The 27,472-nt window shown below is 44.1% G+C and overlaps 1 protein-coding gene across 2 annotated transcripts; it reads left to right on the top strand.

Annotated features, from left to right (window-relative positions):
- Positions 1-1,778: 1,778 nt before the first annotated feature.
- Positions 1,779-26,881, top strand: GSDMC (gasdermin C). 2 transcript variants are annotated; one of them, XM_045453685.1, is made up of 13 exons: positions 1,779-2,035; positions 10,821-11,041; positions 12,386-12,569; positions 15,210-15,378; positions 21,070-21,181; positions 22,567-22,611; positions 23,002-23,031; positions 23,295-23,375; positions 23,611-23,637; positions 24,492-24,631; positions 24,972-25,101; positions 25,580-25,653; positions 26,333-26,881. In XM_045453685.1, the coding sequence occupies exons 2-13, from the start codon at positions 10,825-10,827 to the stop codon at positions 26,657-26,659; spliced, it is 1,536 nt and encodes a 511-aa protein (XP_045309641.1). In that variant the 5' UTR covers positions 1,779-2,035; positions 10,821-10,824; the 3' UTR covers positions 26,660-26,881. The 2 variants fall into 2 exon arrangements, with proteins under 2 accessions (XP_045309641.1, XP_045309642.1); XM_045453686.1 differs by lacking the exon at positions 23,611-23,637.
- Positions 26,882-27,472: the final 591 nt, after the last annotated feature.

The raw sequence follows: 27,472 nt of genomic DNA, 5'->3' as shown, positions 1-27,472 counted from the left end.
AGAGAGCATGAGCAGAGGGGGGAGAGAGAGAGAGAGAGAGAGAGAGAGAGAATGAATCCCAAGCAGACTCCTTGCCGCCAGTGCAGAGCCGGATGCGGGGCTCAAGCTTGCTCATGAACCACGAGATCCTGACCTGAGCCGAAATCAATAGATGCTTGACTGAGCCACCCAGGCACCCCACCCTATGTAATCTTAAGCAAATGGACATCATTTACTCTTGGCCACTAATGCCCAGATAAGAGCCTCCCTATGATATGTGCAAAACTTGAAGAATCCTGTCGTGAGGTTTGGCAGGAGTGAAGCAATGAGACAGGTGAAAAGGGGAAAGAGCTGAAGAGGTGAAAACAAGCGAGTGCCATCTACACACTTAGAGGATTCCCGTGAGAAAGAATCTAGAGCTTTTTCTCAGGCTTTTCAAGATTGCTGCCTCCCCAGCAAGAGGCTGTTCTCAGCTTAGAAGGATCAGGGAGCCTTAACTGCTGCTACCTGCTGGACTTCGCAGGCTTTCCCTTTATGCCCTTCCTCAGGAATGCTGTAGGGTGCTTCAGGATACAGAACAAGGAGGTGGGCGAGCAAAGCTATCAGGCATTTATGATGGCAATCTTGGTTCTAAACCTCATCAGTTCGAAGCCTATTCAAAAAACAGAAACAGATAAACAACACAGGGTTCACTGGACTCACATAACTCTTCCCAAATGGCTGAGTTAGTTTCCTCTGGCTTCTAGAATATCCAACGGCAAGCCTGTCCCTCAGAAGGTTGGTGTGTGAAAGACAGTTTATGTAATCACAATTCTACACTTCAGGTCACCTGGGTGGCTCAGTCGGTTGAGCATCAGACTTTAGCTCAGGTCATGATTTTGCAGTTCGTGAGTTGGAGCCCCTCATCAGGCTCTGTGCTGACAGCACGAAGCCTGCTTTGGATTCTCTGTCTCCCCCTCTCTCTGTCCCTCCCCCACTTGCACTCTCTCTCTCAAAAATAAATAAACATTAAAAAAAATTCTACACTTCAAGTCTATTGTTTTTAAACTGCAAATTCTAGAAAGTAAAACTCAATTCTGGTAAATCTTTAGGTCTGATGGTGTTACAGTGTGAGATGTGTCCCAGATGGAGTGGATATCAGATTCCCAAGATGGAGAAGGGTTCATTTGGGACTTTCATGAATATTAAAAGTGAAGAAGAAAAAAAGTGAAATGAAATACACGCATTGTAATATCCTGTCAACTGAAAGGGATGTTGCCTTTTTGAGGGACAGTTCAGGATATTACCAAAACCTGTGGGTGTGGCCTTCCTAGTCATACAATTTTCCCTTCCTATAGGCTCACCTAATCCTGTAAATCCACAGGGAGTAATCAGCAAGAGAATGGGTTTGGGGAAAGTTGTTTTTGTCCTCTTTGAAAGTCTCCTTTTAATTCATCTTTAAAATAAAGACTGTTGTGAGACTGGAATACTTAATATATGCATAGTGCCTGACAGATGGGAGGTGTTTAAAAAATTCCTGTTGTACAGAGCTCCACATCTAGGCAGTTCAGAGGCGCTCCCCCAGGCCCTGGCACTTGAACCTATCCCTCTTCCTGAAATGTTTTTTACCTTTCTTGTTGACTCACAGTGATACTTTGTATACAGCACATTTAAGACAGAAAATGAGCCAAAAACTTGTTCCACCCACAACGACTGTGAATCCATGAATCAAAACTCATTCAGCCAGTTCTGTTAATAAGAAAAGGGCAGGGTTTCTGCTAGGACTGCCCAGCAGGTACATAATCAGCTATATAACCTGATGAGATGGGATTGAAAGCTAAGATTTTGTGGTCCAGAGCTAAGCTCCAGACCTGGTCTCCTGAAAAAGAGGGCCTGTCATATGCTGATTTTTCTGGGATACTGCACTGGAAATTGAGGCAGCACCTATTGGTGGGGACACACACACACACACACACACACACACACACACACTGCTTGACATCAGAAGACCCGAAGATTGGAAGGAACCCAACTCAACTAGAATCTTTCTCTGCAGGACCAGACAATACACAATCTGGTAAGTTCTAATTGAGGATCAGGAGATGAATAAGAAGAGAAGATTAGTATGGTCACAGACAGAAATGTTCAGGATGAAAATTGAATAGAATAAATACAAGGCTTTGTTTTGTTTTTAGCATAATTTGACCCCAAAAGAAGGTGGCACTTCTTCCCAAAGTTCTCCTTAATAAAGGAGAATTTCTGACAACAACATGCCAGCGTGGAAGGCTAGGGATGTATCTCTGATGCACCTGTATCCAGGTCCATTTTCCAAAAATCTTCTGTTCCCATTACTTTCTGTCATCCACTGATCTCTTCCATGGCCCACATTAGACGGAACTGAAAGTCACATCAAGGATTTTATAGAAACTGTTGAAAATTCTGTTTCTAGTCAACCAATAAATATTTAATAAGTATTCAATAAATATTCAAAAACCAAATTCTGTAAAACTGCAAAACCCCATTCTTATTTGCCTCTTTGTGGCCTGCAAAATGCACTTTACATTTTCCCCTTTTCCACCTATTAAATATTCATTCACGGCTTCATCTATAGTATGCTGGTTTCAATTTCCACCTATACACAGATAACTCATTTACATCTCTGGGGCAGGTCTAAGCTCTAAGCTCCAAACTATAGAACTGTCTGGGGGTGGTTGGTTCTTCCAAGGTTTGTTTCTTTTTTTTTTAACATTTATTTATTTTTGAGAGACAAAGCCTGAGCAGAGGAGGGGCAGAGACAGAGGGAGACACAGAATCCGAAGCAGGCTCCAGGCTCTGAGCTGTCAGCACAGAGCCCGACACGGGGCTCGAACCCACGAACTATGAGATCGTGACCTGAGCCGAAGTCGGACGCTTAACCGACTGAGCCACCCAGGCGCCCCTTTATGAATCTTTTTTATTTATTTGTAATTTGTAATTGACAAATAAATATTGTATATGTTTAAGGCACACAACTTGATATTTTGATATACATTGTGAAATGATTTCCACAATCTATGCATATTCATCACCTGACATAATTCCCTTTCTGTGTGTGTGGTGAGCACACTTAAGATCTATCCTGTTAGCATATTTCAAGTATATAATACAATATTGTTAACTGTAGTCACCATGCTGTACGTTAGATCTCCAGGATTTTTTCTAACAAAAACTTTGAACCTTTAGACTGACATCACCCCCCTTCCTCCTTCCTCTAGCCCCTGTCCACCACCATCATACTCTCTGCTTCTATAAGTACGCCTGTTTTAGATTTCATATGTAAGTGAGATTTTGCAGTATTCGTTTTTCTGTGTGTTTTTTTACTTCGCATAATGTCATTCAGATCATCCATGTTGTTGCAAATAGCAGAATTTTGGGGGTTTTAAAGCTAAAAAATACTCCATTTGTGTGTGTGTATGTAAATCTCACAACGTCTTCATTCATTCAACCACTGACGGACATTTAGGTTGTTTCTAGATCTTAGCTATTGTGTATAATGCTGCAATAAATGTGGGAACGCAGATAGCTCTTTGAAATACTGTTTCATTTCCTTTGGATATATGCCCATAAGTGGGATTGCTAGATTTTAAGGTAGTTCTATTTTTAAGTTTTTGAGGAACTTTCATACTGTCTTTCATAATGTCTTTCCTAGTTTACCTTCCCACCAACAGTATGCAAGAATTCCAATTTCTCCATAGATATACAACCCACACTTCTTAATTTTTGTCTTTTTGATAACAGCCGTTCTACCAGGTGTGAGATGACATTTTATTGTGCTTTTGATTTTTATATCCCTGCTGATTAGTGATCTTAAGCACTTTTTCATATACTTGTTGGACATTTGTATGCCTTCTTTGAAGAAATGTCTACTCAGGTCCTTTGCCCATTTTAAATTTTTTAATGTCCATTCATTTTTGAGAGAGACAGAGAGACAGGGAGAGATAGTGTGAGTGGGGGAGCGGCAGAGAGAGAGAGAGAGAGAGAGAATCTGAAGCAGGCTCTAGGCTCTGAACTGTCAGCACAGAGGCCGACATGGGGCTCGAACCCACAAACCATGAGATCATGATCTGAGCCAAAGTCTGACACTTACCTGCCTGAGCCAGCCAGGCGCTCCCCTTTGCCCATTTTTTTAATTGACTTCTTTGGTTTTTGCTATTGAGTTGTGTGAATTCTTTACATATTTTCGATATTGACCCTTTATCAGACAGATGATTTGCAAATATTTTCTCCCACTGTATAGGTCTCCTTTTCACTCTTTTGGTTTGTTTCCTCTGCTATGCAAAAGCCTTTCATAGTTCAGTGCAATCCCACTTCTTTTGCTTTTGTTGTCTGTGCTTTTGGTGTCATATCTGTGAGACCAGTGCCAAGACCAATCTCCTGGAGCTTTTCCCCTATCTTTTCTTCTAGTAACTTTGGAGTTTCAGGTCTTATATTTAGGTCTTTAATCCAGTTTGAGTTGACTTTTGTGAATAGTGTAAGGTTAAGGGTCCAATTCCATTCTTTTGCACGGGTATATCCAGTTTTACCAGCACCATTTGTTGAAGAGACTATTGTTGAAGAGGTTATCCTTTCCCGATTGGGTATTCTTGGCACTCTTGTTGACTTGCAGTTGACCATAAGTTCATTACAAGGTGTGACTCTATCTGTTCCTTTGGCCTTTATTCCTGTTTTTATTGCAGTACCATATTGCCTTGATTACTACAACCTTGTATTTGAAATCAGAAAGTGTGACACCTCCAGCTTTGTTCTTTCTCAACATTGCTTTGGCAATTTGGGAGAGGTTGTGGTTCCATGCAAATTTTAGAATTTTTTTTCATTTCTGTAAAGAATAGCATTGAGACTTTGATAGGCATTGCACTGAATTTGTGGATCACTTTGGGTTGTATAGAAATTTTAACAATTTGAAGTCTTCTGATCCAGGAACATGGGATGTCTTGCCACTTGTTTGTCTTAATTTCTTCAATCAATATTTTGTAGTTTTCTGTACCTAAGTCTTTCACCACCTTAGTTAAGTTTATTCCCAAGTATTTCATTCTTTTTGGTGCAATGTAAGTGGGATTGTTTTCCTAATTTCCATTTCAGATAGTATGTTGTTAGATATACAACTGTTATTTGTATGTTGATTTTGTATCCTACAACTTTACTGAATTCGGTTATTAGTTCTAACAGGTTTTTTAAAATGGGGTCTCCAGAGTTTTCTGTTTATAAGATCTTATCATCTGCAAACAGGGACCATTTTAAATTTTCTTCTGATTTGTGTACTTTAAATTTCTTTCTCTTGCCTAATTGCTCTGGTCAGGACTTCCAGGACTATTACGAATAAAGCGACATCCTTGTCTTGTTCCTGATCTTAGAAAAATAACTTTCAATCTTGAACACTGAATATGATGTTAGCTATGGACTTGTCAAGTATTACCTTTATTATGTTGAGGTACATTCCTTTTATAGCTTATTGAGAGTTTTTATCATGAACGGGTATTGAATTTTGTCAAATATTTCTTTTGCATCTATTGAGAGGACTATGTGATTTTCATCTTTTATTCTGTTAATGTGGTTTCTCACATTAATTGGTTTTTGGATTATTTTGTTGAGTCATCCTTGCACCCCAAAGATAAATCCCACTTGGGCATGGTGTATATGCTGTTTTATTCAGTTAGCTAGTATTTTGTTGGACATTTTTACATCTATATTCATCAGGGATATTGACCTGTAGTTTTCTTTTCGTGTAGTTTCTTTTTCTGGCTTTGGTATCAGGATAATGCAGGCCTTATAAAATTAGTCTGACACTGTTCCCTCCTCTTCACATTTTTGGAAAAGTTGAGAAGGATTGGCACTAATTCTTCCTCAAATATTTGGTAGAATTTACCACTGAAGAGAACTGGTCCTGGGCCTTTCTTTGTTGGAAAGTTTTTGATTACTATTTCAATCTTCATACTCGCTGTAGGCTTATCCACAAATTTTTATTTGTAACATTCCCATACAATTTATTCTTTAACCTGTGAGTTATTAGAATAAGTGGATTTCTTTCTTTAGTTCCAATAAATTGGGGGTTAAATTACATTTTTACTATTTATTTAAATTTAATGGCATTGTGATAAAAATGTAATCTGAATAATATTGATTCTTCATATTTGTCTATATTTGCTTAATGACATGTGTGAGAGAGTGTGAAAAGAATCAGTTGTCTCTCTGTACAGAGTATACAGAGTTTTATATATGCCCATTCAATCAAGTTTGATAATTGCATTGTTCATATCTTCTACGAATATCTCTTATGACATTATATGTGATCCATCAATCACTGACCTCTTTGTCTAACAACATTTGTTTATATGTTCTGAGGCTTTATTAGGTCCACTCATGTTTCGAGTTATTACATGTTCTTGTTATTATAAAGTGATCCCATTCTACCCTAATAACGTTTACTGAGTCGAATCTATTTTGTCTGATATGGATATGTCCATACAGGTTTTATTTTGGTACTTGCCTGACTGGTATTCTTCTATTCTTTTAGCTTTTATTTACTAATTTTAGTGTTCTAAATTTGTCTCTTTTCTAAAGAGTGCATTTATGGATTTTGGTTTTTTAAATCGAATCCAACAACTTCTAATTCTTAAGTGAAGAAAAGTTAATCAATTTACACTTACTCCATCTATCGTATATTTTATTTGTACCATTTTATTTCAACTTTCTATTTTCCCTGGCTTTTCTTCCTCTTCTTTATTATTTATTGGAATAGTCATGTTCTCTTTATTTCTTTTCCCCCCCTCTCCTGGTCTAGAAGTTAAATATTCAATTTCTACTCCTTTACTGGTTATCCTTCAATTTTAAAATGCATACCTGATTTGGGGCACCCGGGTGGCTCAGTCGATTAAGTGTCTGACTCTTGATTTTGGCTCAGGTCACGATCTCACAATTCATGAGTTTGAGCCCCACATCAGGCTCTGCATTAATAGTGCAGAGCATGCTTGGGATTCTCTCTCTCCTTTTCCCTCTCTGTCCCTCCCCGCCTTGCTCTCTCATAATAATTTTTTTAATTCATACTTGATTTAACAAAATGTAAAATTGATTTCTTTGATTGACTTCCTTGTCAAAAAAATACAAGGATATTTAATATTTTAATTCTGACTTCCTTTTAAAAATATTATTCTATTTTCTTCTGGCATCAGTTGTTGCAATTGAAAACCCTATTCTCTATATAGTAGGCATTCCTTTAAAGATGATTCCCCTCCTGTTGGTGGAAATTTTTAAGCTCTTCTTGTTGTCCTTACTATTTCACAATCTTACTCACATTTGATTACCTGGGGGGGAGGGGGGGGGGCGCCTAGGTGGCTCAGTCGGTTAAGTTTCTCACTTCGGCCCAGGTCATGATCTCATAGTTTGTGAGTTCAAGCCCCGCGTCAGGCTCTGTGCTGACAGCTTGGAGCCTGGAGCCTGGAGCCTGCTTTGGATTCTGTGTCTCCCTCTCTCTCTCTCTCTCTCTGCCCCTCCCCAGCTCATGCTCACACTCTGTCTCTGTCAAAAATAAACAAACTTAAAAAACAAATTAAAAAAAAAAAATTTGATTACCTGTGGGTTTGACTCATCTTGTCTATTGTATCTTGACTCTTGCCTTAATCCCATTTTTCTATTTTCTCATATATATGCACATCTGCCATATATACGTGTGTGTGTATACACACACACACAAACACACACGCATAAACAGATGTGTGTATATGCATATATGCATATATGTGTGTATTTTACTTTATCATCATGTCCTCCAAGCATCTTAGTATCTCTATACTATTTTCTATCTGTTTATAGTTCTCTGGTGAATTATGATTAAGTTCCTAAAATCCACCTTACAGTTCACTAATTCTCACTTAAGCTAGGTCTAGAACTGATTATCTAATTCACTGAGCTCATATCTACAACTGTATTTCACCTTTTTTCCCAATCTTTTTTCCCAATCTGCCTGGTCACTTTATGCTACTTTGTTCTTTTCTCATGTTTTTTTTATTTATGCTTTTAATATGTCACACACTTCTCTTATAGTCTCTACCTGATTCCTCAATTTTTTGACTTCTATAGATCTACTCCTGATGTATGTTGTGTCTGTTGAGCCTCACTGAGGGTGACCTGCTTCCACATGTGCTTTGTATTTTTGGATGGTGAGGTGACCTCACACAGGGCATTATCTGCATCTCCTGGGTGGCTGTGTTGAATCTATTTTACCCCAAAGAGATTTTACTATTGATCTGCCAGAGTTACATCCAGCCAGACACTCATTTTTATATTAATCCTACCTCCACTTACAATTCTGCATTTGTCAAACTTTGTTTCACTCTTAGAAAAATGACCAAAGATGCCAAATAACCTCTAAAGAATAGCATAGTCTGGCTGCTACATACTTCCTGAGCCTCGTCTCCCACCCTTCCCACCACTCATTCCACTCCAGCCATACCGGTTTCTGTCCATCCCTGGAATGGACCAAACAGTCTCCCATCACAAGGCCTTTGTACATGCTCTTTATTCTACTGAGGGAATTGTGTTTCCTCCCCTCTTATTTTGGCTCACTTCTACTCACCTAATATCTCAGTTGGTAATCACTCCCTTAAGAAAGACTTCCCTGATCCCCCAACTGTCCTGACCAAAGAACAAAGAAAACCTATCATAGGTTCTGAGAGCATCAGACGCCTCTCTTTTATGGGACTAATCATGATTTATACATGTGCATGTATTTACTAGTGAAATCATTTGGTAAATAACTGTCTTTCTCACTAGGCTGCAAGCCCTACTTTTGTTCACCATGGTATTGCCAATTCCCAGCACAGGGCCTAGCCTGTCATAGGCGCTTGTTAAAATTCTGCTGAATGAATGAGTAAATAAATGAATGAACAGGTCAATTTCTAGAGGATCACTTTCCCTAGTAATCATCTCTCTCCTCTTGAGCACTGGTCTTTGTTTCTTGTACAATTGCTTGTGGAGATCCTGTGTTTGCTGACACTGAAAATATTTAGGAAGCATGAGAGCACCATCCAGGGTGATGACTACCCATTCAAGCTCCTCACACTTAGCAGAAGGATCGACTTTCTTATTTTACTAGTGATTCATAGTCTACCCAGCACAACGAGGCCGGCTTCCGGGTTTATTATTTTGCCATCTCAGCCCACTCTCATGAAGGTGATTCTCTTGTCCTATTTCAGTCACAATAAGATTGTATAGAATTTTCAGAGGCATGAGTTTTGCAGCACTGAGCTTAGGCAATTCACAGACACATAAAGCCCTTCTCTACAATTTCTCTACACAAATTGTACAGTTTGGCTGGCTTCATCTTAACCACAGAGGCGTAAGAACGTGTATCTGTTTGCCCTTTGGAGGGGAAATTCTTCTCTTTGCCACTTCCATCACCTGAACCAGGTGCTTGTTTATTTCCCCCTGATTCTGCTAAGGTCTCATGGCCTAGATATCTTACCTCTGTCCTCCAAAGATCACCTGCTAGATACATATTTGCCTAAGAAGGACTTAAGGCCCATTCCAGCTAAAGCACATATTTGTGTACATGCACTAATCACTGTGCATACATGACAAAGGCCTAAATCTCTGGGAAGTACTCAAATCATTGTCAGCTCTCTCTGAATGACATATTAGAACCCATTTAATCCCTTCTGTAAGAGCAGAAGGAGCCCATAAAAAGAATCCAGCTTGTCCTCACAGTTCTCTGAGAGCACAATGAGTGACACATGTACATGTAATTGATTCTCTGGATCCCCGAACCGGTCCCCCTTTATTTCCCAGGACCCATGCTTCCTCCACGTTGCCTTGCTTCCCCAACTTCTTCCCCTCGTTCTCTTGGTCGTCTCCCTGTCTGACAAACAGAAGTCATTTGCTGATGTATACATGGCACTGTCCTGACTCATTCTGAGCCTCAGAGCCTTGAGCAGCCACAGGGGCCACCTAGCCACACCACTCTTTTGGGAGATGTTGGCTCTACTTTCAGCACAGACGGGGATCGGATCCCATCTCACTGCTCCTGTGCCAGCACCCTGGCCCCATCCACCGTCAGCTGTCACTCAGGTCACTGAGGTCCCTCCTCGCTAGCCACCCCGACTAGCTCTCTCACTGCCTCACTGCGTCTGTGGGCAACAGCAACACAGGCGCCTTTTCAAAAGAGGAGTCCCATCTGTCACTCCGACAGCTTTCAACCCCACCTCAAGGACAAACAACGTCGTAATAAAGACCAGCAAGGGCCTGCCCCAACTCCCCCTCCCTTTCTGATAAGTCTCTCACGTCCCGCACCTGTTCTCCTGCCACGTATCTTCCTGCCGGACTTCGCTCTTGCTCATTCCTCTGCCTGAAACCCTTTTTCCCAAATAGCCACGTCGTTCCCTCCTCCCCACCTTGTTCCAGCTCAAGTCTTTGTTCACAGGTCACTTCCCCGTGAGGCCCTCACTCTCTGATGGCCAACACGGCCACCACCTCTCCCACCACCATGGATTTGTGCCATATACCTAACCTTCTCTCAGGCCCTTCTGCTGACGATAGCATTGAGCACTTTCTGGGCCTGGAGGGTGCCCTTGGCTTGGGGGTGGAGAGATACACAGGCTTTTCTATTCTAGCCATAAAGAGCAATGAATTTCACAGCAGTGCTTCCCTCCAAAGCCCAGGCTGTGTTTAGAATACCAAAATTGAGAAAGTACGATTTAGTCACTACTCTAAGACCTAAGTTAATCTCACATATATGTCCTCTTCCTTAGGAAAAACATCAAGCTCTGTGACAGCTTACCCACTTTCTTCCCCATCCCCACTGAAATTTGTGCTCCCCTTCTATCTGTCCCTAGCAACATGTCCTCCATGTTTGAGAATATTACTAAGAATTTGGTCAAAGAGCTCGGAGACAAAGACCTGACACCTGTGAAACACCTGCTGGAAGCCAACAAATTCCGTCAGTTTGCAATTTTACGGAAGAAAAAGAAGACTCTTTCACAGTTCTGGGAACTACCTGATATTCCAGAAGACTATACCCTCATGGACATCCTGGAGCCAAGTTCTTCAGTCCCAGGTATTGCCAACAAGGGCTGGGAGGCGGGGAGTGAAAAACATAGGCACCCAGACAGGTAGTGCACCATGCAAGAATCCCTGAGACACACACACAGGTAAACGTTAGGAGCAGTTTTGCCGAAAGACACTGGGCAAGAACCTATGACTATTTGAGAATCTACTAACATCTGGACCCGAGCATTCATCAGTTCATTTAATACTTATAGCAGCTTCTTAAGTCAGAAACATTACCCCCAGTTACAGAACAGTGAATTGAAACTTATAAAATAATTTGTTCTAGGTTACGTACCTGGGAACTAGTAAAACGAGAATCCAAACCCAGATCCGTCTGGCTCCACATGCTTAACATTTTCTGCTCCAGCGTGCTGCCTCCTGGGGCCAGATGCTGCACCTGCTGCAGAGGAAAGATGATGTCATGGGTCTCCTTGACCAGGGCACACACGATGTCACCATGTCTCAGGGTTTGAGATGACATCCCTGTTATCCGACCCTTGGGTTGATTCAAACATTTGTCCTCAGCAGTAATTTACACTTAAAACATTATTTTGTCGGGAATGCCAGCTGGTGCAGCCACTCTGGAAAACAGTATGGAGGTTCCTCAAAAAACTAAATATAGAGCTACCCTACGACCCAGCAATTGCACGACTAGACATTTATCCAAGGGATACAGGTGTGCTGTTTTGAAGGGACACATGCACCCCCATGTTTATAGCAGCACTATCAACAATAGCCAAAGTATGGAAAGAGCCCAAATGTCCATAGATGGGTGAATGGATAAAGAAGTTGTGGTATATATATACAATGGAGTATTACTCGGCAATCAGAAAGAATGAAATCTTGCCACTCACAACTACATGGATGGAACTGGAGGGTATTATGCTAAGTGAAATTAGTCACAGAAAGACAAAAATCATACGACTTCACTCATATGAGGCCTTTAAGAGACAAAACAGATGAACATAAGGGAAGGGAAAAATAATATAAAAACAGGGAGGGGGACAAAAGAGAAGAGACTCATAAATATGGAGAACAAACTGAGAGTTACGGGAGGGGTTGTGGGAGGGGGGATGGGCTAAATGGATAAGGGGCACTAAGGAATGTACTCCTGAAATCATTGTTGCACTATATGCTAACTAATTTGGATGTAAATTTAAAAAAATAAAAAATAAAACAAGTTAATAAAAACAAAACAAAAAAAACACATTATTTTGTTAGCTTCTGAAAGATTTCAATAGGTAAGAGGGCTGAAGCAACACAGGACTTGGTCAGTCTATCTCCATTCCATTTTCCAACTGTTCCAGAGTAAATTTTTGATTAAACCTGAAGTCACCTTTTCTGTCCTCAGAAACTGTTATCAAGGGACCATTTATCTTCAGTGACACCATGTTCCGGAAGTACAAGGCTTCTGCAGGTGTGACTGCCATGCTAGAAACGAATGTGTCAGGGGAAGCTACTAAGTGCCATGAAACCTTCCTCCAGTTTCACGCTGTTACCTTCCCACCCCAAAACTGGAAAGACCTTCTAAAGAGGTGAGGCCATGGGAGAGGAAGGACTGGTCAACAGAGCCCCTTGGACTCTCTTTGTGGGCAGAGACACCTAGCAGGCCTTGCTGCTGAGGCTCTGAATGAAGAAAATGACACCGCAGGCAAGCTATGCTGTTCTTCTTGGTTATTCACTTATTCATTCATTCAGCGAATAATTCTTAGTCACTTAATACATATTTATTAAAACAGCAATTACCCATTACTGCGCTATCAGGTGCTACCCATCTCTACCCTAAAGCCGCTCATATTTAGTGTGGACAGGCAAAGGGCAGGCAGTGAGGAAGAGCAGGCGATAAAAAATAAAGTATTAATTAACAAAGTATTAATTTATGGGAGACAAAGAATCAGAAACTCTCTGTTGACATAAGGTATGAAGTAGTGTCCTGGGATTTCATTTACCTCCAAGCGTATAGGCAAAGGCGGGTATCAAACGATCTCTTAAGAGCTCAACGAAGAACTTAAGTCTTTACTGCCTTCTAAAAACAGTCAATTTCAGGGTGCCTGGGCAGCTCCGTTGGTTAAGTGTCTGTCTCTTGGTTTCAGCTCAGATCATTATCTCACAGTTTGTGGGATTGAGCCCCTTGTGGAGCTCTGTGCTGACACCACTGAGCCTGCTTGGGAATCTGTCTCACTCTCCCTCTCTCTCTGCCCCTCCCCAGCTTGCTGGTGCTCTCTCTCTCTAAATAAATAAATAAATTTAAAATAAATAAATAAATAAGTAAAAACAGAAATGCCAACTTAATGTGTTTACAAACCCAACAAATTGTTAAGAAAGCAACAAGTTAAAAATCACAGACTGCTTAAAGACTAAAAGTTACTTTCACAGGGCATTGGACAATTTCCGTATTCCTGAGTTCTTACAAGGCCCTTATTAAAAATAACATTTGCAAAGACTGTTTATGGTGCAAAAGAGTATCTGAGATTCTTTAGCTGCTCAGAAAGAAAAAGAAATTCTCAGTATTTCAGCAAAGAGGCCGTTTCTAGGATACATTTTAATTAGCTAGCTCCAAGTGAAATAAGTAAGCCTGAAGTCAGACCTTTAATGGAAAAAAAAAAAAAGGCAGTTGGCTATTTTTTTTTTCTTTTTTTTTTTTTTTCAACGTTTATTTATTTTTGGGACAGAGAGAGACACAGCATGAACGGGGGAGGGGCAGAGAGAGAGGGAGACACAGAATCGGAAATAGGCTCCAGGCTCTGAGCCATCAGCCCAGAGCCTGACGCGGGGCTCGAACTCCCGGACCGTGAGATCGTGACCTGGCTGAAGTCGGACGCTTAACCGACTGCGCCACCCAGGCGCCCCAGTTGGCTATTTCTAATAGAGGGGATGTGGGCATGTCATGTATTCAGCTCCGAAGGCACTTACAGATCACGACGGGAGCTCTGGAGATAAGAAACAGGACGAGGTCAAAGAGACGCTGAAGGTGGTCGGTTTAGGTTTCTCTCTAGTGCTAACAGTTGAGCTCAAACCTAAAGAATGAAAGAAGCAAGCAAGAGGAAAAGGGTCCAAATTAGAGCTGAAAGGCCCTGGGACAGGACAGAGCTGGGTGTTTCCAAGAGGAGGGGGAGGCCAGGGAAGCGTAAGCTTCGTCAACAAGGATGAAGGTGATGTAAAGTGAAGGTTGGGAGGTAAGCAGAGTCAGATGACACACTCCTTGCCCAAATGTTAAGAAGCCTGCATTTCTCTCCAAGGGCACTGGATGGTCAGTGACCTCCTGCCCTGAAAGGCAAATTTAAGGGTCTCCCAGTATTCCACATGGCTGCACCAGGGCACCAAGCAGGGTGGGGCCTGGAGCAGAACCAGAGTTGAGTCTCAGCACTGCAGACCTTCCACATCTCCCCCAACTTACATCTTCAAGTCAAGCTCTACCAAGCCCCCTACTAAGGACAGTCGACCCATAAAGCCCATCTGCACTAGTCATGAAAAATCACCCAGCACCTGCCCTCCTTCATCACACTTTATCCGCCTGCTCCACATGGGCACGTGTGCTGTGTGTACCCAGCTTTGACAACAGGGCCTCCTAAGCACTGGTCTCCATCACCTGGACTCATCTACTTTGAGCCTCTTCTGCTGAGAGCCCCTGGTACTGGAAATGTACAAACTACCCTAACATGACCAATATAACTTTGGAAAATGTAAATGGCTCTTCATAATATGGTATGCATACTGTCACACCATACCCGTCAGAGAATGGGGACCCCTCCACCGTGCACATCAGAGAAGATGTTCTGTTGCCCTAAGCAACCTAACCTATAAGCCAGTATCTTCCTACCCACGGAGAATTCACCTATCAAATTCCAAATGCTCTGTACCCCATCCAGGGTCTTAGAAGAGTAATCCACAACGAGCCAAGAAGGCCCGCCTTTCCCGGGGGCGCCTGGGTGGCTCTGTCAGTTAAGCATCTGACACTAGATTCCAGCTCAGATCATGACCTCATGGTCGTGGGATCAAGCCCCATGTCAGGCTCTGCACTGACAATGTGGAGCCTGCTTGGGATTCTCTCTCTTCCCCTCTCTCTCTGCCCCTCCCCCACTTGCATGCATGCACTCTCTCAATATAAATTAATAAGCATTTTTAAAAAAGGCATCCCTTTCCCACTGTGACCTTTCTCTTCCCACCTACCTCAGGAAAGTGTTGGATCAGGAGCTGCTGTTTCTGAGGAAGTGCCGGGGCAGAGATGACAATCTCTATGTGGTGACAGAGGCCGTGGAACTGATCAACAGCACTGTGCTGCATGACAGCAGCAGTGTGAACGTTTTGGGAAAATGCTTTATCCCTTGGATGACTTCTGTCAAGGTACACGGTTGTCTGAAGTGGGATGGGGACACCAAGAGCACAGCCAGCCCCACCCCACTTCCCAGGGGCTCTGCATCTTATTAGGGCCTGTCTCTGGGGGTTGGAATGAATGGGGTCATTATTTCCCACTTTTCATGTGCCAAGGAATCCTGACTCCGGACCCGAGAGTATATTCTAACATGCTCGTTTTAGTATTTTAATATATGAGATTATTCAATAGCAATAAAATAGAAATAGATTTAATTATTTGCAATTATATTTTGCTTTGGTTAAACGATCGGTTTTGGATACTCTAAAAGTATGATTGTTGGGGCGCCTGGGTGGCTCAGTTGGCTGAGCGTCTGGTTTCAGTTCCGGTCATGATCTCACAGTTCGTTAGTTCAAGCCCTGTGTTGGTCTCTGCACTGCCAGTGTGGAACCTGCTGGGGATTCTCTCTTTCCCTCCCTCTCTCTCTGTTCCTCCCCCACTTACACTCTCTCTCTCCAAATAAATAAATAAACTTAAAGGATACATATGTATGGTTGCTATACTACATACATGTGCAGCTTTATGGCTGGAAGAAACAAGGGGCCACATACAATACAAAACCTCAGCAGTTCAAACATCCTAAATACTGTGATACCCTGAGTAGAAAGTGTTCCCTATTAAGATTAAATATCTCCAAGCACATATGATGTACATAACTTACAATCATCACAATTAAAAAAAAAAAATTTTAAACAAAGCAGTTCATCAAATATTTACTCAACATGAACTGTGACTCAGGGACATATAAAGTGCGTGTGTGCGTGTGTTATAATGGACATTTACACAAAATATATTTTATATGTAATATGTCCTCACTGAAGAGATTTAGGAACCAAAAAAACAAAACAAGACAAAAACGGAGATGTGAGCTAACTTTCACAAGATCTGTGTATTAACCCTAGAGGAGAGCAAGGCGCCACCCAGTGGACAAAGAAGTTTGAAACCAAACAACTCCAGTTTGGAGGGTATGTCCACGGCCGGCTGTTTTCACATCAGTTTCGGGTTTTGGGAGAACAGGAGAACACCCTGAGGCATTTTGCAGAGGGCGAATGCTCAGCTGTGTGTCTGGCCTATGCCCCAGACAGGTGCCGGTTCTAAGCATCGCTCCTGGGCTGCTCACAGCAGGTGCCGGTTCTAAGCATCGCTCCTGGGCTGTGATGTTGTTAAACGGTTTGTAGATTCCCAGCTGTGTCAGCGTTTTCCCACACCATTGGTTTGCACTGCACTCTTTTAGTTGACATTGGACTCACCAGGACATTCTTCTCATCAAAGAGTAGGGCTGAATTCTGGAGAAGCCATTTACTCACCAGGCTGCCTGAGGTCATTATTCATGTTTCTGACATAGGGTCCCTCATCCATAAAATTAAAATATAACACCTACACCTAGAGGGGTGCCTGGGTGGCTCAGTCAGTTGAGCATCTGACTCTTGATTTCGGTTCAGGTCATGATCTCAGGGTTTGTGGAATCAAGCCCTGTGCTGGGCTCTACACTGACAACACAGAGCCTGCTTGGGATTCTCTCTCTCCCTCTCGGTCTCTCCCTCATTTGCTCTCTCTCTCTCAAAATACATAAACTTAAAAAAAAAAAACTACTTAAAATATGGGGCACCTGGGTGGCTTAGTCGGTTGAGTGTCCGACTTCGGCTCAGGTCATGATCTCACAGTTCGTGGGTTCAAACCCCACATCAGGCTCTCTGCTGACAGCTCAAAGCCTGAAGCCTGCTTCGGATTCTGTGTCTCCCCCCCTCTCTGCCCCTCCCCTATTCATGATCTGTCTCGGTCTCTCAAAGATAAATAAACATTAAAAATTAATAAATTTTTTTTTTCAATGTTTGTTTTTGTTTTTTTTTTATTTTTTTTTGGGACAGAGAGAGACAGAGCATGAACGGGGGAGGGGCAGAGAGAGAGGGAGACACAGAATCGGAAACAGGCTCCAGGCTCTGAGCCATCAGCCCAGAGCCTGACGCGGGGCTCGAACTCACGGACCGCGAGATCGTGACCTGGCTGAAGTCGGACGCTCAACCGACTGCGCCACCCAGGCACCCCAATAAATTTTTAAAAACTACTTAAAATATAACTCCTACAGGGGCGCCTGGGTGGCGCAGTCGGTTGAGCGTCCGACTTCAGCCAGGTCACGATCTCGCGGTCTGTGAGTTCGAGCCCCGCGTCAGGCTCTGGGCTGATGGCTCAGAGCCTGGAGCCTGTTTCCGATTCTGTGTCTCCCTCTCTCTCTGCCCCTCCCCCGTTCATGCTCTGTCTCTCTCTGTCCCAAAAATAAATAAACGTTGAAAAAAATATATATATATAACTCCTACATAAAAGTCCATGATAATACATATGAACAGTCAATCAGGTCTCCAGAATACAGTAATTACTACTCAGTGTGATGGTTAATTTTATGTTGCCAACATGACTGGTCCATGAGGTACACAGTTTTTGGTTCAAGGTTATTCTAGGTGTGCCTGTATGTTTCTGGATGAGATTTGAACGGGTAGACTGGTAAAGCAGATTATCTTCCCCAATGCAGGCAGGCCTCATCCAATCCACTGAAGTCCTGAATGAAACAAAAGGTGGAGAAAGACTTGAGTTCACTCTCTGCCTAAGTATCTTTCAGCTGGGACGCTGCTCTGCCTTCAGACTCTGACTTGCACTCCTGCTTCTAAGGCCTTTAAATTTGGACTGGAACTATACCATTAGTTCTCCTGGGTCTGTACATCTTGGGATTTTTCTTCTTATGAATTTTTTTTAAGTTTTTATTATTTGAGATTTGAGAGAGAGCACACGTGTGAGTGGGGGAGGGGCAGAGAGGGAGGGAGAGAGAGAATCTCACCCAGGCTCCCCACAGTCAGCGCAGAGCCGGACATGGGTGGGGCTCAAATACAAACTGTCAGAACATGACCCAAGCCGAAGCCACGAGCTGACACTTAACTGACTGAGCCACCCAGGAACCCCTTAAAAATTTATATGTTTATTTATTTTTGAGACAGAGAGACAGAGAGAGAGATAGAGCGTGAGTGGGGGAGAGACAGAGGGAGGAGACACAGAATCCCAAGCAGGCTCCGCACTGTCAGCACAGAGCCTGACACGGGGCTCGAACTCACGAACCATGAGATCATGACCTGAGCCAAAGCCAGACACTTAGCTGACTGAGCCACCCAGGTGCCCCTGGGACTTTTCAACCTTTATAATTGCATGAACAGATCCCTTACAATAAATCCCTTTAGAAATATAGATCTATAGACAGAAAGCTTATTGGTTCTATTTTTCTACAGACTAATATACTCAGTAAAGTTTGTTCAGCTTTTCACTTGATTGTAAGACAGAGTGGCAACTTCTAAGCTCTTTACAGTATGCCAGCACAGAAACCAGAAGTCTAATTTTTTTTAAAACAGGAAAGCCAAAAAATAAAATCAAAGACATTTCCCCCAAAAAAGTAAGCAGAAAAAGAGGAGAATATTAATATTAAAGTTTAGAGGGTTAGTCCAAACATACAACATCTGAAAAACAGGAGTTCCAGAACTAACAGAGACACAATAAAAGAAGGAAGATCATCCAAAAAATAATACAACAAAGGTGAGGAGACCAGAGGAATGTGTTTCCAGGTGAAAGGACCAAACAGGAGGCATAATTTAATGGGTCAACATATACCACAGAACATAAGTGCGAATTATCAGGATACCTGCCTCAAAAAGAAAAGCATGGGGGCTCCTGGGTGGCTCACTCGGTTAAGCGTCTGCATTCAGCTCAGGTCATGATCTCATGGTTTGCAAGTTCAAGCACCACATCCAGCTCTCTGCTGTCTGTGCAGAGCTCACTTCAGATCTTCTGTCCCCCTCCCCTCTCTGCCCCTCCCCCACATGCACCCACTAAGATAAAAAAATAAAAACTTTAAAACAAAAAAAAAAATCATGCATATTTCTAAAAAAGGAAAACAAAAGTCATTTTCCAAGGAATTTCAGCTTAGATTTCTATGTCCAGTCAAAATAATGCTCAAGTGTGAGAGTAAAAGAGAGAGGTCTTCGGATATGTACGGTCTCAAAAAATGTATCCCCACAAGAGACAGAGAGGGCACCCAACTGTCCTAGTAATTAACTGCTACAGGAAAGATCTGGAGTGAGAAGGAGTCTCCCCAACAGTAAACAATGGATATTACCTTAGGTATTGGGGTGTGAACATTTTACGAGGATGGGGGAAGGAGGAGTGAAGGGTTGGGGAGGGGGAAGAGTAGGAAAATGAAATCCTTATCACCAAAAGGAGAAAGTGACTGGATATACTTAAATCTGGAAAAAAATTAAATCATTGCAATATAAACACAAAACCAAGAAACAGGAAGGCAAATACTGGAACAAGAAGGAAAAAGAGGGGCGCCTGGGTGGCGCAGTCGGTTAAGCGTCCGACTTCAGCCAGGTCACGATCTCGCGGTCCGGGAGTTCGAGCCCCGCGTCAGGCTCTGGGCTGATGGCTCGGAGCCTGGAGCCTGTTTCCGATTCTGTGTCTCCCTCTCTCTCTGCCCCTCCCCCGTTCATGCTCTGTCTCTCTCTGTCCCAAAAATAAATAAAAACGTTGAAAAAAAAAAAAAAAAAAAAAAAAAAAGAAGGAAAAAGAGCAGCACCTATAAATCAGGATCAAGCGAGGTGAGATGGGGGCGGGGGGTGCTGAGGTCTCTGATCACATGCACGTGGGACCATATCGCTTTCTAGATCTATTTGAGTTTTTTTTTTTCTCATTTTATTTTTTATTTTTTGAATTTACAACCAAATTAGTTAGCATATAGTGCAACAATGATTTCGGGATAGATTCCCTAATGCCCCTTCCCCATTTAGCCCACCCCCCCTCCCACAACCCCTCCAGTAACCCTCTGTTTGTTCTCCATATTTAAGAGTCTCTTATGGGGGCGACTGGGTGGCTCAGTCGGTTAAGCGGCCGGCTTCGGCTCAGGTCATGATCTCTCGGTCCATGAGTTCAAGCCCCGCGTCGGGGTCTGTGCTGACAGCTCAGAGCCTGGAGCCTGTTTCAGATTCTGTGTCTCCATCTCTCTGACCCTCCCCCATTCATGCTCTGTCTCTCTCTGTCTCAAAAATAAATAAACGTTAAAAAAAAATTAAAACAAAAAAGTCTCTTATGTTTTGTCCCCCTCCCTGTTTTTATATTTGTTTTGCTTCCCTTCCCTTACATTCATCTGTTTTGTCTCTTAAAGTCCTCATATGAGTGAAGTCATATGATTTTTGTCTTTCTCTGACTAATTGCATTTAGCATAATACCCTCCAGTTCCATCCACATAGTTGCAAATGGCAAGGTTTCATTCTTTTTCATGGCTGAGTAATACTTCATGGTATTTATATACCACATCTTCTTTATCCATTCATCCATCGATGGACATTTGGGCTCTTTCCATACTTTGGCTATTGTTGATAGTGCTGCTATAAACACGGGGGTGCATGTGTCCCTTCGAAACAGCACACCTGTATCCCTTGGTTAAATACCTAGTAGTGCAATTGCTGGGCCATAGGGTAGCTCTATTTCAGCTCTATTTTTTGAGGAAGCTGCATAGTGTTTTCCAGAGCGGCTGCACCAGTTTGCCCACCACCAGTGCAAAAGGTAGATCTATTTGAGTTTTAAAATCACATGTACATGGGACCACATTGCCTGGTTTCTCTCTCCAGGGTCAAGGCCAGGGAGAGGGTCTCAAAGTGAGAGAGAAGATGTTGACTCTGCCAGAGGGCACCGTGATCGCCTATAAGAAGAAGCAGCTGATTTTCGAGAACAATGGCTGGGGTAAGCAGAGGCTGAAAGGGGAAGATGGGGAGGGGGCGTCCGCTTCTCCGGAGAAGAGAAAGAGAGGGGAAGGGCCAGCAGCTCGCATCCACTTGCTGCTCTGTGCAGCAGGCCGAAAAACACCTCCCCACTGTGGGGACACACACATCCCACCACCAAAGCCACCTCCCAGCACGGCTGACTGACAGAAACGCTGCTCCGGGAAGATACAGAGATAGTCTCCCGTGTGGACGGGGACGAAGGGGGGTCCGGCGTGGAGGTGTCCTTGGCACCAGGCCAAGGGCAGCCCCAACCCCATCATCTCCATTCATTCCAGTGTCCACTCAAGCCGCTCTCAGCAGCTGGCCTGGGGGAGCCACAGGGCGCTCCCCAGGGTACCCATAACCTCGGGAGAAAGCCCAGGAGATAGCCGCAGGATCCCAAACAAACTGGCAGACACAATGCCCCAGGAACATAAGGCGGGGTTGTATCTACATCTCTCCCTCCCTCGCTCTTGGGCCTCAGTGCCCCAGCACACACACACACTTCGGGTTCTGACTCCACCTGGGCAAACCATTTGCATCAAACAGCAACTATACCCCTGGATGGAATGGTGAGCGCTGGGGACACAACCAGCCTCCCCCAATTTAAGTCCCAGGAAGAGGTGAACCTGATACAGCTAGGGTCCAGCTCCTCAGGGATCAGGGGATGCCGTTCCCTTCTCCCCCCAGCCCCCCCCCACACACACATGCACGCGCGCGTTCACACACACACACACACACACACACACACACACACCCCTTCTGTCTATAATATCCTCCCTCGAACATCTTGTCTCAGCATTTCTTAGGTGCAGCATGAAATCACCCAGGAAGGGGGCAGGACTGGGAGAAGACAGGTGAGGGAGGAGACCTCACGAGAGTAAGACTAAGGGCACCAGACAGACAATCCTACCCAAAGAAGGACAGACAAAGCCAACTGCCTTTACCTTACAGAGGAAGTTCTCCAGTGTCAGCACAGTGATCAACCCAGGTGCTCATTCAAAAGGCAGGCTCCAGGCTCTGTTCACAGAGTCTGATTCAGAAGGTAGAATTAGGTCAGGGGCTCTGAGTTTGAGCCAGCATCACAGGTGAATCTGGTGGAGGCGTCCCCTGGCCACACTGAGAAAAGCTGCCAGGCTGGGTGTGGAGGAGGAAGCCTGGGGGCTGCAGGCAGGGGCTGGGAAACAGTCCAGCAGGATTAACCTCAGCTCTCCTGGCCTGGCTTCTTCCCATCCAGATATCCTCATCTCAGAAAAGCTGCCAGGCTGGGTGTGGAGGAGGAAGCCTGGGGGCTGCAGGCAGGGGCTGGGAAACAGTCCAGCAGGATTAACCTCAGCTCTCCTGGCCTGGCTTCTTCCCACCCAGATATCCTCATCTCAGATGATGACACACAGAAAACCTTTCCAGAAGGTGAGTTTCAGAGCTAGACAGGTTCTCTGCCTAGATGCAGGCCCTGCTGAGCACTGACCCCCTTCGGATGCTAGTAAGGGCTCAGCCCCCACAGACCCACAGGGAAGCCTTTCCAGCCAAGCTTCTCCATCACTTCCTCCTCTCCCCTGCCTTTGACCTTGGCACCGGCCCCTGGCCACAGTTCCCCTTTGAACTGTGAGGTGAGGTTGTGGGTGTGCTGCCTAAGGTCTCCATATGCCTAGGCTCTGAATCAACTGAAGGAGTGAAAAGAGGTAAGAAATCTGGGGGAGGAGGAGGAGAAAGCTGGAAAGAGGAGGGAGAGGTTGGGAGGAGGAAGGGGAGAATGGAGACTAAGATTTTGTGAATGAGCACTTCTCTTTCTCTTTCCAGAGAGAATGCTACGAACGATGGAGACATCAAGTGAGTGGGTGATTTTAGACACAGGAAGGTGGGACTTGATCCCTCCATGAGGCCACTTTGCACAAACACCCCACACAGTTGCCTCTGCTGTCCATGCCTGAGGCAGGAGGATCTGGCCTCTGGGCAAAGGGCAGGAATAGATGGAAAGGAGCTGGCAGAGGGCGGGGGGGGGGGGGGGCTTTGGCTAGGCAGGGAGCAGAAGGCCAGAGAAACCAAATGTCTTCAGAAGCTAACTCTTGGTGGGGGTATAATTTCTCTTTTAGTTGCTGTGAACAATGGTCCCCTGTACCCAATGAGTTTATCTGATGTAAGGAAGCCTCTGGATCTTGTGCTGCACTCACCTGGTAAGCAGGGCAGATTTCCCCGGCCTTTGCCACCACTGCCCTAGGGACTGGCTCTAGTTTCTGTGGAATAGGAAGGATCCAGGAAGGCCAGGAGGTGGAGGGATCCATCCGAATTGGGGCAGAAAGAGGTCTAGCAAGAGGGAGGAGGTGATGAGAGGCCAGAACCCTCCCAAGTGTCTCAAAAAGCAAATTTGAGCATGAGAAAAGAGATGATTCCTTGTGATTCTCTTTCCAGGAAGAATACAGAGAGTCCTTTGGCAAGGTGAGTGTTTATTAAGAGAGAATCCAGGGCCTCCAGGGTAGGGAATTGCAGAGCTGAGAGCCCTGACTGGAGTTTCCATGCAACTCAGAAAACTGAGGTCTACTTCCAAACTTAACACTTTGGTCAGCTCCACTGATTCATTCCTTCGTTTGTTTGGGCATACCTGCAACAAACTTTTATTAAGAACTTACTGGGCAACAGGCATTATTCTAAGTACTAGGAATACAGCAGTGAACCAAACAGAAATGCCTGTGTCATTGCATGTCCGTTCTAGTGACCTCTCACTCAGCAGATCATCTTGAGTGCACCCAAAGTCTCCTCAGACAAGCAGAGAGCCCCCAAATCCATTCCTTGGTTAATTCCATATGGATACAGATGATACAAGTAGAATTACATTATAAGAAGGATGGCTCAAGTCTTCTACCTGGTACTACTCCAAGCATTTTCTATACATAAACTCATTTAATCCCTCATAATATCCCCATTTAACAAATGTAGAAACTGAGCCAAGAGCTCAGATCCTCATCTCTAAGAGCCCAACCACAGAATCCACGTTATTTTAGACATGTCCCAGAAATAAGCACCTGGTCATTTTCTTCTACTTCCCATGACCCCTTTCCAGAATCTCCATCTCTGCTCCCTGCATTCTGCTCCCCTCATTTCATAGCACTAGGATTGTCTGTTTTCTAGTCTATTATGTCTAGCCTGTTCCCAGAGCTCAAACATGGCATTCATAGAGATCCTTTGGGTTGATAAAAGGGCTCATATTTGATGGGGAGGGGCTTATCATCCCAGGAATGTTATAATCAAAGAATTATACCCATTTTTGGTTTGATGCTGACGCCTGAGGGCAGATTTCAAGCAACTACATGAGGAGATTTTCCAGGAAATGGAGGCCTTGGCCCAGCTCTCAAAGGACACTCAGGATTCTATATTCCATACTATCCTGAACATGCTTGGCAACCGAGAGGTTCTGCAGGACCTCACGGACACGGTAAGGAGTTCCTAAAACTACCTAGGGCTGATCAAAGTGGTAAAAGGGGCAGGTTTAGGAAATATGGCTATCAAGATACACAGGGGAGGAGGGATGGGGCAATGCCAGGGGAAAGAATAGGATGTCAGCAATCTGGGACACTGGCCCCAGGCACAATGACAAAGCCAGGGAGTCCAACATCAAATATTGGGGCTGCTAGGAATCCCCTGGGGCAGGTAAAGAGCCCTGATCCTCCCACCTTGGTTGATCACTTACAGACTTAAAAGACACAGGCAAAATTATATACCAGTAGTAGTTGTAGTAGTAATATCTTATTACTAATAATATGGGTCTCCTATAGCTGGATGGGAGCCCCTTAGATCTTTTGGATGACTTTGGGGGCACAATCCTAAATGAGATGCAACCGGACACAAGAGACCTATGGATCCAGGCAAGATTCCACATCATCTACCTCCTTGAAGCCATAATGGGTAAGAATGATCTGGGGGGAAATGTAGGAAAGTCACAAGTTTGGCCTTCAGACCTCGTGAAAGCTATGGGTTAGATGCCATCTCTCCAAAACCCTTCAAATATCATGATCTTCATCCTCACATATCCCCTCTCTGAAATGTCCAGAGGGTTTAGTGAGATAAATTTGCCACGTGAACAGAGAAACAGTCTGAGATCTAGAAAGTGACCAGCCCAAGTTCATCCAACAGATCATTATGGGTGGACGATTCCAGGCTCCAGCCTCAGGATCCCATCCTCTGGACCACATTATGTAGCATTCTGGAGGCATTCCAAGAGTAGAAGGAGGACTTTCCAGTAAAGTGAACTTGACCTTCAAAGTCCAATGGGTGATTCCTCTGCCTCAGAGTTCCCCTCTCATAGGGTTTCCCAGCTCACAGTGGGGAGGGGAAAATCTAACCCTTCATCACTTTCTTTCCCCAAATGTCCCCCTGTTCCCAGTGTTGAGTGACACCCAACATGATCTGCTGGCCCAGTCCATGGAAAAGAGGATCCTGCTCCAGCAGCAGAAGCTGGTGAGATATTCTCAGGGGCTAGTGTCCAGGGAAGAGGGTGAAAGAACCAGAGTTAAGAATGAATCTGAGGAAGAAGAGATGATGCAGGTTTCTGCCAGGGAGACAGGATCCTGCTCTGGCAACTGGGAAATCCCTGGCTGCATCTCCCTCTGGGCAACAGGCCCAGTGGGTATGAATCTATCAGGAGGGTCTCTGTTTCCATGGCAACCCCTGCTGAGAGCCCCCACGGTTCTAAAATAGCCATATAAGAACACAGGTTTGGGAACCCAGAGTCCCTGAGTCATATCCCCGCTTTATATACACAGTTACCATTTGGGAATCGCTCTTCTCTCTCCACATACATATATTTAAGGATATACGTGTGTATAGACATATGCATATACATACACACACACTGCATACATGTATGGATATACACACACATCTAATTCCAAATGCCACTATTCTGCAAGGGAAATGTTAATAAAATCATTTAGCAGCTGAGGAAACAATGCTCAGTGATTTCCAATAATGTATCCACAATTACACTGACCATAGGGCATGACCAGGACATGACTCTGGGCCCTTTTGACTCCAAAGCTTGTGTCCCTTTCAGTTACCCTGCATGACCCTCTTGGGACAAATTTTCTCTTCCCGACCTCAAATGCTGACGTGTAACATCTGATACTGGTTATTCTAGGTAAGGAGCATCCTGGAGCCCAACTTCAAATACTGCTGGGACATCCCCTTTACCCTCAAACCCGAGCTCCTTGCCCCACTCCAGGGTGAGGATTTGGCCATCACCTATGGCCTCCTGGAGGAGTGTGGGCTGAAAATGGAACTGAATAGCCCCAGGTCAACCTGGGATCTGGAAACCAAGCAGCCCCTGTCTGCCCTGTATGGGACCCTGTCGTTGCTGCAGCAGCTGGCAGGCAGTCCAGAGAGGCCTGGCCCCACTCCAGTCTATGCTGAGAGTGTCCCTGATGAGCTCAGGGGGGGTCTAGGGCCACCACGTCTGCCGTTCTAGGCAGGATGGAGCCAGCGATCGGTGGAAACTTGAGAGAATGTTCTGAGGTGATAGAAATATCTGTATCTTGATAAAGTTTTATGCAATTGTCAAAACTCATCGAATAGTATCTAAAGATGCGAGCCTGGGTGGTTCATTGGATGAGCATCCGACCTTAGCTCAGGTCATGATTTCACAGTTTGTGAGTTTAAGCCCTGCTATGGGCTCTGTGCTGTCAGAGCCTGCTTGGGATCCTTTGTACCCCTCTCTCTCTGCCCCTCTCCTGCTCATGCTCTCTCAAAAATAAATAAACATTAAAAAAAAATGTGAGCATTTCACTATATATAAATGCTACTCCAAAACAATGTAAAAATATATTTACTCTAGTTAACAATATGCATTCTGAATTGTTTGGGGTGAGGCTAACTGATATCTGTAACTCACTTTGAAATGCATCAAAAAATATAATAATGAACAGAGAGACAGATCATCACCAAGATTAGATGGTAAAATGTTAAAAATGAGAGGGTTTTTTTCCATTCTTAAAACATTTTCTTATGTCCAGAATTGCTTCAAAAAATTAACTCCCCAAAAATTATACCTCTGAATTGATCATTATGTGTGACTTTTCCAAATTATGCTTTTTGAGCTATATTTAAAGGAACATTGAGGGACGCCTGGGTGGCTCAGTCGGTTAAGCGTCCGACTTCAGCTCAGGTCATGATCTCACGGTCCGTGAGTTCGAGCCCCGCGTCAGGCTCTGTGCTGACAGCTCAGAGCTTGGAGCCTGTTTCGGATTCTGTGTCTCCCTCTCTCTGACCCTCCCTCGTTCAT

This window comes from Leopardus geoffroyi, chromosome C3, assembly GCF_018350155.1.
Source record: "Leopardus geoffroyi isolate Oge1 chromosome C3, O.geoffroyi_Oge1_pat1.0, whole genome shotgun sequence".
Taxonomy (NCBI): Eukaryota; Metazoa; Chordata; class Mammalia; order Carnivora; family Felidae; genus Leopardus; species Leopardus geoffroyi.
The sequence above is the reverse complement of the archived record's forward strand: the minus strand, read 5'-3'. Positions and strand labels throughout refer to the sequence as shown.